Below are 11630 nucleotides of genomic sequence, written 5' to 3'. Positions count from 1 at the left end.
GTATTAACTTTCATATACCTTTAACTAGCATCCTTTTATTATAATATTAACATCTGTTATGCCAATATATTTTAAGTTATTGAAAATGTACCACTTTTCAGGAGAATTATGCTCAGGAGGGATAACTTCTTCTGCTCCCCTTTGTAAATGAGGATTCTGTCATTTTAAGACCTTCAAAACATGTCTTAAACTGCCTTACCTGGATTTTTCTCCCACTATTCATCAATAATAACTTTCCAATCCAGCTAGACTAGTTTACTCACCATTTTCTGAAAGTACCTTGTAGCTTGAACTAGAGAAGTGGGGATAGAAATGGAGAGTAGAAGAAAGTATGCTACTGATAAATTGGATGGGAGGGGTTAGAAAAAAGAAACAAATCAAGCATGTCTCTTAGGTTTTGGTTTGAGCAAATATCATCCATCTAGTTGCTATGAGGGGGGGGGCGGTTAGAAGAATTCCATTTTGAAGAATTCCAAATCTGAAAATGTTAAATTTGAGATGCCTATTGGATATCCAAGTAGAAATGTCACATAGGTAGTCATTTAAATAATGGATATAGTTAAGGTAATGTAAGAAAGTGTTGTTAGAAAAAGGAAGCAAGTAAAAGATCAGAACCTGAGACAATCCATTGAGGATGAGGAGGCAGACCAAGAATGGTCAGTGAAGTGAGAGAGTGTGGTTTCATGAAAGCAAGAGAACAATGTGCCTTAAGTAGGAGAAAGTGGTCAACTCTGTTGAATGTATTTACTGAAGGACCAAGTAATAGAAGCACTGTGACCTGATGGATAAGTTCAAAGGATAAGCTTCCAGACTCTATCAGGTTAAAGAAATGAGATTGGTAAAGAAGTGGAGACAGTAAATATAGACAACTGTTTTGAGAAGTTTTGCCCTGAAGGAAAGCAGGAAAATAAGGTGAAACTTCATGTGGGTGTGAAGTTTTTAGTTGGGAGATCTTAAACCACTTTTATATCGTGATGGCTTGAGTCATAGAGAAAGAGAGGGACTGATGATGTTGGGGCGAGAATCATAAAAGGAGTGAAATTTTGAATGCGATCCAGAGCACAAGAGAGAAATATCTCTTTAATAGATCATGGACACTTTTACAGCTATGGGGAAGATGGTAAAATGGAGTAGATACAGGTAGGTTTATAGATTTGGTAGTGGAAACATGAGAGCTTTTTTCTCTGATTAACTCTACTTTCTCACTGAAGTTTGAAGTCAAATTGCCATCTAAGAATGGTAATCTGATGGTATGCCCATGTCTGATTTGATTTTTCTTTCCTTAAAAATTAAGCTGAAGTGTCTGCTTCTGGCCTTATAGTGTAATTTGAACCAGGTTTGCCCTTCCTCTATAAGGAAGTGGAGAAGAAAACAAAACACCTAAATTCAGATATTGGATAATAGACACAACTGTGCTTCCCTAAGAGAAGGGAAACAAACGAGGTGAGTCTTATAATGGTTCCAATAGAAGCTATCTAAGCTGAAGCACAAAGAGAAAACACAAGCAAGCAAACAAAAACCAGACTATCCCTGACCTGGGGGATACTATCAGGCAGTATAATCTGTGTAATGGAGCTCCAGAATAAACAGGAGAATTTAAAATTTTGAAGAAAGAGTGAAATTTTTCTAAATTCCAAATAATAAACACTCAAATTAAAGATCATGAGCCCTAAGTAGAAGGAACACAACACAGTCACACCAAGGTGCATTAAAAACTATTAACTTGGAATTATATAAAATATCCAAAATAAAAATATCCTTCAAAGTAAAGAGTTTTATATAAAATATCATCCAAAATAAAGACTTTTTCAGAAAATCAAAAGCTGAGAAAACTCATCATTAGCTTACCTGTACCACAAGAAATAATAAAGGAAGTTCTGTTCTTCAGACAGAAATTTATACCACATGGAAATTTGATACTATAATAAAGGAATAAAGAGAACCAGATGATGAATCTGAGGGCAAGTTTAAAATATTTTCTTCTTTGTGATTTCCTTAAAATTGGATTGGGCAGAGCCATTCATCCTCCTACTTCCAGTGCTGCTCTCCTCCCTCATCCTACCTCTTCCCCCACCCCAGTGGCCATGGCCTTTTTTTCCTATAAATTTTATTTTATATTGGTTTCAGGTGCACAGTTTGGTGATTAATCAATCATATAGTTTACATAGTATTCTCTCAATATTTCCAATTCCCCAACTGGCACCAGACATAGTTACTGCAATATTGTTGACTATAATTGTATTCTTTTGACTTTACTTAATCCCTGTGACTATTTTGTAACTCCCAATCTGTACTTGTATTTCCTAATCCCTTCACCTCTTTCACCCAGTCCCCAACACTCTCCCCTCTGGCAATCACCAGTTGGCTCTCTTTGTCTATGAGTCTGTTTAAATTTTATTTTGTTCTTTAGATTTCATGTATAAGTGAAATCACATGGTATTTGTCTTTCTCTGACTGACTTACTTCACTGAGTATAATACCCTCTAGGTCCATCCATGCTGGTAAGATTTCATCCTTTTTTATGGCTGAATAATATTCCATTGTATGTATTTGCCACTGCCTTTTTAATCCACTCATCTATTGATGGGCACTTAAGTTGCTTCTGTATCTTGGCTATTGTAAATAATGCAGAAATGAACATGGGTGTGTATATATTTTTTCAAATTTGTATTTCGAGTTTCTTTGGCTAAATTCCCAGAAGTGGAATCACTGGGTCATAAGGCAGTTTCATTTTTAATTTTTTGAGGAAACTCCATACTGTTTCTAAGTGGCTGCACCAATCTGCATTCTCACCAACAGTGCACAAGGGTTTCCTTTTCTCCACATCCTCTCCAACACTTGTTTATTGATTTATTGATGATAGCCATTCTGAAAGCTATGAGTTGATATCTCATTTTGATTTGCATTTTTCTGACAATTAGTGATATTGAGCAACCTTTCCTATGTCTATTGGTCATCTATATGTCTTCTTTGGAGAAGTGTCTATTCAGGTCTTCTGACCACTTTATAATTGGGTTGTTTTTCTGGTGTTAGTTGTCTGAGTTCTTATAATTTTGGATATTAATCCCTTATTGGATGTATCACTGGCAAATATGTTCTCTCATTCAATAGATTATCTCTTCATTTTGATGGTGGTTTCCTTTGTTGTGCAAAAACTTTTTAGTTGATTTAATTCCATTTGTTTATTTTTTCTTTTGTTTCCCTTCCCTGAGAAGATACATTAGAAAAAATGTTGAGAAATGTCAGAGATTATACTGCCTATGTTTTCTTCTAGGATTTTCATGATTTCAATCTGACATTTAAGTCTTTAATCTATTTTGAGTTTATTCTTTTATATAAATTGATCTAGTTTCATTTTTTGCAAGTATCTGTTCCATTTTCCCAGCACCATTTATTGAATAGACTGTCTTTATCCCATTGTATGTTCTTGCCCCCTTTGTCAAATATTAATTGGCCATAAAGGTATGGGTTTATTTCTGGGTTTTCTATTCTGTTCTATTGATCTATATGTCTGTTTTTATGCCAGTACCATGCTGCTTTGATTACTATGGACTTCTAGTATAATTTGATATCAGCTAGTATGATACCTCCAACTTTGTTCTTCTTTATCAATATTGCTGATGTTATTTGGGCTTTTTGTGTGGTTCCATATACATTTTTGGATTATTTGTTCTAGTTCTGTGAAAAACAGCATTGGCATTTTGATAAGAATTGCATTGAATCTATAGATTGCTGTGGGTAGTATGGACATTTTAATGATGTTAATTCTACCTATCAATGAACACAGTATATGCTTCCACTTATTTGTATTTTCTTCAGGTTTTTTTTTTTTCTTTAGTGCCTTATAATTTTCTGAGTATAGGTCTTTTACATCCTTGGTTAAATTTATTCTGAGGTAGTATTTTTTAATGCAATTATAAATGAAAATTAAGTTTCCCTTTCTGATAGCTAATTAATGGTATATAAAATGCAACTGATTTCTAAGTATTAATTTTATATCCTGCTGCTTTCCTGAATTCATTTACCAGCTCTAATAGATTTTAATGGAGTCTTTAGGGTTACTTATATACAGTATCATGTTATCTGCAAATAATGAGAGTTTTATTTCTTCCTTTCCAATTTGGATGCCTTTTATTTCTGTTTTGTTGTTGTTGTGTTTTTTGTTTGTTTGTTTGGTTGGTTGTTGTTGTTTTTTTTTTTTTTTTGTCTGCTGTGGCTAGGACTTCCAGTACTATGTTAAATAAGAGTGGTGATAGTGAACATCCTGTCTTGTTCCTTATCTTAAGAGAAATGCTTTTAGTTTTCCCCATTGAGTATAATATTAGCAGTGGGTTTGTCATATATGCCATGGCCATTCTTGGCATCCTCTATGAGTGATAGCATCTCATCATTGCAGATCATAGAGATAATGAGCTTCAAGACTATCATAAAACAAAATGCTTGGAGCACAAGATCAACAGCTGTTTTAAACAGCTAAGGGAACAATCAAGGCCAGCTCCACAATCACCAAATTTGGGCAGATAGCGGGTGAAGTACTTAAGGAATTAATGGAAGAAAAATTCATTGTTAAATCTACAAATTCACCTTGAAAAAGTAACCTGAAGCCAGGAACAAGAATTGCTTTAATATGATTACAAAGGTATTTGTTAAGATCCACTGGTTTATAGCATGTCTCATAAAGACACAGGGAATATTTCTTTTTTCTAAGACTGGGGATTATTAGAACAGATCAGGGAATTAAGAGAGGTAATAGAACTACCTCTGACAAACCTAGAATTATTCCAGGGTAGGAGTAATACTTCTAAAAGGCTGTTATTATGTGGACCAATAGTTATAGGAAAAACACTAATAAAAAGAGCTGTTGTTATCCAACTAGACTGCAATTTCTTTTTTAAAATATATTTTTATTTATTTCAGAGAGGAAGAGAGAGATAGAAACATCAATGTTGAGAATCATTGATCGTCTGCCTCCTGCATGTCCACACTGGGGAATAAGCTCACAACCCAGGCATGTGTTCTGACCAGGAATCGAACCATGACCTCTTGGTTCATAGGTCAATGCTCAACCACTGAACCATGTCGGCCAGGCTGGACTGCAATTTCTTAAACGTTGTTTCTAGTTCTATTGCAGACAAGTGCAAGGAGGAAAGTGCTTATTTGATTAGAGAAACGTTTAATTATAAAGATCATCAGCCATGCATCATTTGTGGAATATAATGAACAACATAACCTGATGAACAAAAACAGATCCAGAGACAGAGAAGCATCGATCAGACCATCAAACCTCAGAGGGAAGGCAGGGGAGGGTGGGGAAGAGGGGGAGAGATCAACCAAAGGACTTGTATGGATGCATAAAAGCATAACCAATGGACACAGACACTAGGAGAGTGAGGGCACGAGAGGGAGAGTAGTGGGGGCAATGGGAGGATAAGGACACATATGTAATGCCTTAATAAAGAAAAAATTTTTTAAAAGGATGAACGGGTAGTTCTTAGATGTCTACATGGATCATGCCATCCAATAACATCTTCATTTACAAAAATAATGAAAAATAGAGGTCAACCAAGAAAATACTGATTCCTATTATCACCATAAAGTATTGTCAGGTGCTTGCAAGTACATTTAGGTGTTCACAGCAGATAACCTACAAGGACAATTATAAAAATAAATAAATAAATAAATAAATAAAAAATATTAAGCTTTTATTAAGTTGGTATAATTCCTATGATAATTAATACATCTTAGTCACAACTGAGAGTCCTCTTTCTTTAAGTTTTTATAATCAATATATGGAAGGCATGCAATAATAAGTTCTTCTTCTGTACATCCTCTAAGACAACACTTTTCTGAATATCCTCTGCGTACCCTTTGGGGATGATTCCCCCAAAACAATTTCCTTAAGGTTTTAATTTTGTTTGTATTTTGCTTCTGAAATTCTACAATCTCATGAACATATGAACTAATAGCTCGTGATGAGGCAAGTTCTCTTGTCTTATTAGGTAGCAAGTTGGCCTTGTTATACTGATACTCAGGAGGTGACTGTATCTCCAAATTGTTTGTTGCTTCTTCCTGAGAGGCAGTAGAAGAGACTGTTGAGAAATGAGAAAAATTCTACTATATTAAAATCATCCTCTAGCTGTAAATTTAATCATAATACTGGAATACTAAAGTCAGTAAATTATTTTAAAAAACAAGTAATCACATTTTAAACAATAAAATGTTTATTCAGCAGTAATATATATTTTTAAATAAAATACTTGTAGGCAGTGTTTTCCTATAAAAAGGCTTAGACATGCAAAAAACATTTTTTGAGATATTCACATGCCATAAAATTCAGCATTTTAAAGCATACATTCAGTGACTTTTTAATGTATTCACAAGATTGTACAGCCATCACCACTATGTAATTGCGTAACATTTCTATCACACCGAAAAGAAATCTCATACCCATCAGTGGTCTCTCCCATTTCCCACATCCTTCAGTCCCTGTAAACTAATGTTTCTGTTTCTACGGATTTTCCTATTATGAAAATGAAATCATACCACATATGGCCTTTTGTGTAGGTTTCTTTCACTTAGCACCATGGTCGGCAAACTGCAGCTCGTGAGCCACATGCGGCTCTTAGGCCCCTTGAGTGTGGCTCTTCCACAAAATACCACGGCCTGGGCGAGTCTATTTTGAAGAAGTGGCATTAGAAGAAGTTTAAGTTTAAAACATTTGGCTCTCAAAAGAAATTTCAATCGTTGTACTGTTGATATTTGGCTCTGTTGACTAATGAGTTTGCCGACCACTGACTTAGCATAATGTTTTCAAAGTTCATCCTTGTTGTATGTATATGTACATACTGTATAATTTACTTATGTTTATTATCTATCTTCACTATTCTGCTAGCTTCATGAGGACAGGAGCCTTTCCTTCTTCCAGAGTGAAACTGTTCATTCACCTTTATATGCCTACTAGTGGCCCAGTGCATGGATTTGTGAACACTGAAAGGAAATTAATTAAAATAAATATTTTAATATCGCTATTCGCCCTTTCTCTATAATAGAAGTGACAACCAAATTCACAACTGACAATGATAGATCAAAACACACCTGTGTGATTGGCTCCAGCGAGAGCTTTATATATATCGCACATGCACAAGTCAACTTAGCCTTTTATAGATATAGAATAAACTTGTTTAATTAGAACTGCTTTCTGATTTAGCTAAACTTTTTCCAGCCCAGTGAAGCACCCCAACTTCTCTTTTAGGTAATTGTCAGCAACACAGCAGTAAATATCAACATGAAGCATATTATTATTGTAGATCACGCAGAGAGAACAAAGGATAAAATATTTAACTGCAGCAGTGTTTGACTATATTCTGTGCAGTGAGAAAACCTGAAGTCATTTTCAAGTTCTACCATTTCTTACTTCTTTTCAGTCGGGTCAAGTTTCTAAGCTTTCTAAATCTCAGTTTTTCCGGCTAATGAATAGAAAATAGGGTTCCACCAAGTCTCCTATCCACCTACTCCAGGACTTCTGTGAGGATCAAATGAGATGAGGCATGGGAAAACGCTTCACAGACATTTGGTTAAAGTGTAAATGTTCCACCCGGGTATAAAGCAAGTCATGTTCCTGGCTGAAGAAACTCCAAGGAGGCTAGTCACTAGGGAAAGGAAGCTGGGCGTTGCTACGTGATGTCATTACCCAGCACCCACAGTGACTGTTTCCAGGCTGGCCATGGGGTCTCGGCAGTGTCAGCTGTGATTTGGTGGGCTGTCGCTCTGGGGTGGTGGTGCCTGTGTCCCACTTAGGGGAAGCCAAATGTTGCTTTGTCAGCCAGGTCTGTGCTGCCGTTTCTCTGTAAATGGCAAGTGTGCATCACAGCAGCTCCTGCATTGAGCGTCTGCCCCCTGGTGGTCAGTATATGTCATAGTGACCCATTGGACAGAGGGAAGGACACAGCATATTAGCCTTTTATATACTGTATTTTCCGGCATATAAGACGACTTTTTAACCCAGGAAAATCTTCTCATAGTCGGGGGTCATCTTATACGCCGGGTGTCATCTTCCCAAACTATATATTTTAACTGGAAAAGTTGGGGGTCGTCTTATACGCCTAGTTGTCTTATATGCCGGAAAATACGGTATATAGAATATAGATTATCAAGAAAAATACCTAGCCTACAAGAGACACTCAAATGTTATTGAATTAATATAGAGAGGGGGCCTTCATGGCCCAGTTTTGATAATGATATCTAACAAGCAAACAACAATGAAGAATACATGAATGAATATCAAGATAGGGGAATATGGTCAATACTAGAGGCCTGGTACGTGAAATCTGTGCATGGGTAGGATCCCTAGGCCTGGCCAGCAATCAGGGCTGATCATGGCCTTCTGGCTGCTGGCCAGGGCCTCCCATCCCTGGCTGTTGGTTGCCGGCCGGGGCCTTCCTTCATTCCATGTTGCCCCCTGGTGGTCAGCGCACATCATAGCAAACGATCGAACTCCTGGTCTCCCAGTTGAACTCCCGAGGGCACACTTTGCATATTAGCCTTTTATATATATAAATTATATATACAGATAACTGGAACAGGTGTTATGGATTATGAAAAGTTGGTGATGAAACATTAATATTTTTACCTGCACTAAGATCTGAGAGGCACAATATACTCAGCCAGAATTTAGAAATATCATAAAGCCACATTTTGGGGTAGGTCTTGGAGACATGGCCCATACATTCAGGATCCACTAACAAAAAGTACACAATATCAGATTCAAGTTATGTATGAGTAGCTTTAAAAAAATGTTTTTAATATCAGTGTACCAAACTATCTTTTCCATTGTTGGAGGTAAATATATCATCAGAAGATTAAGATGCTAGATGATTTTACTTATATATGGAATCTAAAAAACAAAATAAACAAGCAAGCAGAACAGAAACACACTCATATATACAAAGAACATTTGGACAGTTGCTAGATGGGAGAGGGGTTGGGAAAATTAATGAAAAAGGGGAAGAGATTTATTTTTTTTAAATATTTTTATTGATTTCAGAGAGGAAGGGAGGGGTAGAGAGAGATAGAAACATCAACAATGAGAGAATCATTGATCAACTACCTCCTGCACACCTCTCACTGGAGATTGAGCCTGCAACCTGGGTATGTGCCCTGACTGGGAATTGAACTATGACCTCCTGGTTCATATGTTGATGCTCAACCACTGAGCCATGCAGCCCGGTGACTTTTTTTTTTTTTTAATTAAGAAAATTGTCTCCATAGCAGGCTTTGTCAAGAAAAGTGATTCCAAGCTCTTTTAAAATAACAAACTCGAGCTTGGATATCTGAAAGTAAAACTTTGACTGTAACATAGCTAGTGAAAATACAGTATTAGATGTGAGAGAAATGCCCACCCAACACGATGTAGAAAGTGAAGGTCCTCCTTGCATGTCTGGGAGAAAAGAATAAGGAATAGATAGAGAGGTGTACTAGACCCATGTTACTCAGAAAGCATCATCCAACCAACAGCATCAATATCATCTGGGAGCTTGTAAAATTGTAGATTCTCTAGTCCCACCCCAGACCTACTGAATCAGAGTCTGTATAGTAATAGTATTCACCAGGTGATTCATATGCATGTTAAAGTGTGAAAATCACTAAATTAATGTACAATTGGAAGATTTCAGGGAGACACTTCTTCCTTTATAAGAGCAGAATAAAGTGAATTTATATGTAGGTAGGTTTGATGGTGGGAAATGGTCAAGATTCAGTCTGATGGTTTCTATGTTGTCTGTCTTTAAAAGTTTCATTCCCATTGCAGCACTAATATTGTAAGTTTCATTCCTTCATTCCTTCATTAAAAAATAAGTTAATGAGTGCCTACAATGAGATAGGCACTTTTTTACTTGTTTCAGTCAACTACATTAAGGTCTCTCTTCTTTTTTTTTTTTTGACATGATACTCCTAGTCTTAACTTCAGAAATCTTGACTTTTGCAAAATTTGTGCAAATACATGTAATTACCTTAAAAAGACCATAATTTTGATCCGACTATGCTATGGACCACCTATAAATAAAATGCATTTTCTTTTTGAAAAAATGGTAAACCCTATGGGACTAAAATGTGTTAGTCACCAAATGTAAAAAACATAGTTGGGAGATAACACTAGCTCTGAAACAAGAATATTCTTCCTAAAAACTGCTTAAAAGCATTCAGGATGCCTTCAATATATATTAAGCACATACAATGCGCTAGGCCCTCTGCTAGGCACGTGGAATAAAAACATGCCTGAGACAGCCGCTGTACCATGGCATGGTACAGGAGGCTGGGGTTACCGGAGAAAGGCTCGTGCAGTCGCACAGACATGGTGCTTCGAAGGACCCCAAATTTTGTTTAATGCTCAACTGTCGCGGTCTTGAAATTCTCAATAATTTTATCTTTGAACTTTGAAGTCTGGTGGGACAATGGACCGTGGAGATGATACGCACAAGAAAAAGGGGCGGGGGGGGGGGTAAGGGGAGCTTTATATTTTAGCAACCTCAGTGGTCCCTTCCTGCTGCTTGCACTGGGCCAGGCCCATCATGTAGCGGGTCCGAAGGACAGTCCAATGGAGCCGAGTGTTACTACTGCGCTAGAACGGAGAACGGAGAAGCCACGGCACGGTCCGTGACGACTTCACAGGGGAAAATGATACCTAGGTCAGCCTTTGAAGGTCAAAGGGGGTTCGCCAGGTGACCAGGGTCCTCCAGAAAGGGAAAGCTGGGGACGAAGCAGCATTCTTACATAAATGTGCAGACTTACATATGTACATTTATTTCCCCTCAGTTTAAAAAAAAAAAAAAAAAGAAAGCGAGCTTCCTAGAGGTTTTGTATATCCACAATACACTGGTTTACAATTTTTTTTTTTTTAATCTAGCTGTGTACTAGGCACCAACTCCATTTCTTGGGGAAGTTCGCCATCTGGCAGAGCAGATTCAGGGATAAGACATACACAGAGAGTCCAACAGGCCTTCGGTTTAGATGTTTACCTGCGTTTGCGCCTCTCCCCCGGACCCGGGAAGTGTTTGGGGAGCTTTTCGACCGGCCGGGGAGGAAGCTTTCCACCTTCTCCAGGTCCTGGAGAGCCAGCTGCTTTTTTAAAGGGGTGTTCTCCTTGGAGTGGCTCCAGTCAGCATCGCCACAGAGCTTTACTATTCCCCTCAGGAGGTGCCTGCCGCACAGCTTCCTGGCTCTGCTCTCATAGCTTTGCTCTTGGGAGAGCCGAACCAGCAGGAGCCCGAGCCACAGCAGACACAGGTGGAGGAGCGGAGGCATCTCTCCCACCGACCCCTCCCCCGAGATAGGCCTGCCACGCACGCACGCACGCACGCACGCACGCTAACGGCCCCATGGCCCTGCGCATGCGCCGGAGCTGGGCACGTGCGCACGCATGCGCGCACACCTGCAGGTCTACTGAGCACGTGCGGACCGTGGGGACCTCGTGAGAACACCGGCAGGACGCGGTGCGAGGTGGTGGTTGGGCCTGGGCCTCCCGCGCTCCCCCGGGCTCTCAGACGGTGGTAAGTACCATGGTTGATTTCATTTTTCTTGCCTCCCTCACTAGGGGGACGAATCAAATGAAACATGGGGCCCCAGTTAACGGAAAA

The 11630-nt window shown here is 38.3% G+C and overlaps 1 protein-coding gene and 1 pseudogene across 1 annotated transcript; one reads left to right on the top strand and one right to left on the bottom strand.

Annotated features, from left to right (window-relative positions):
- The first annotated feature begins 4226 nt into the window (after positions 1 to 4226).
- LOC129151751 (26S proteasome regulatory subunit 10B-like) lies at positions 4227 to 5488 on the top strand (annotated as a pseudogene).
- Positions 5489 to 5685: 197 nt separating this feature from the next.
- INSL6 (insulin like 6) lies at positions 5686 to 11310 on the bottom strand. The gene is made up of 2 exons (XM_008145055.3): positions 11013 to 11310; positions 5686 to 6089 (listed from the first exon to the last, which is right to left on the bottom strand). The coding sequence occupies exons 1-2, from the start codon at positions 11296 to 11298 to the stop codon at positions 5746 to 5748; spliced, it is 630 nt and encodes a 209-aa protein (XP_008143277.2). The 5' UTR covers positions 11299 to 11310; the 3' UTR covers positions 5686 to 5745.
- Positions 11311 to 11630: the final 320 nt, after the last annotated feature.

The sequence above is a fragment of the Eptesicus fuscus genome, chromosome 15 (genome assembly GCF_027574615.1).
Source record: "Eptesicus fuscus isolate TK198812 chromosome 15, DD_ASM_mEF_20220401, whole genome shotgun sequence".
NCBI lineage: Eukaryota > Metazoa > Chordata > Mammalia > Chiroptera > Vespertilionidae > Eptesicus > Eptesicus fuscus.
This window is presented reverse-complemented; position numbering and strand designations above follow the sequence as displayed.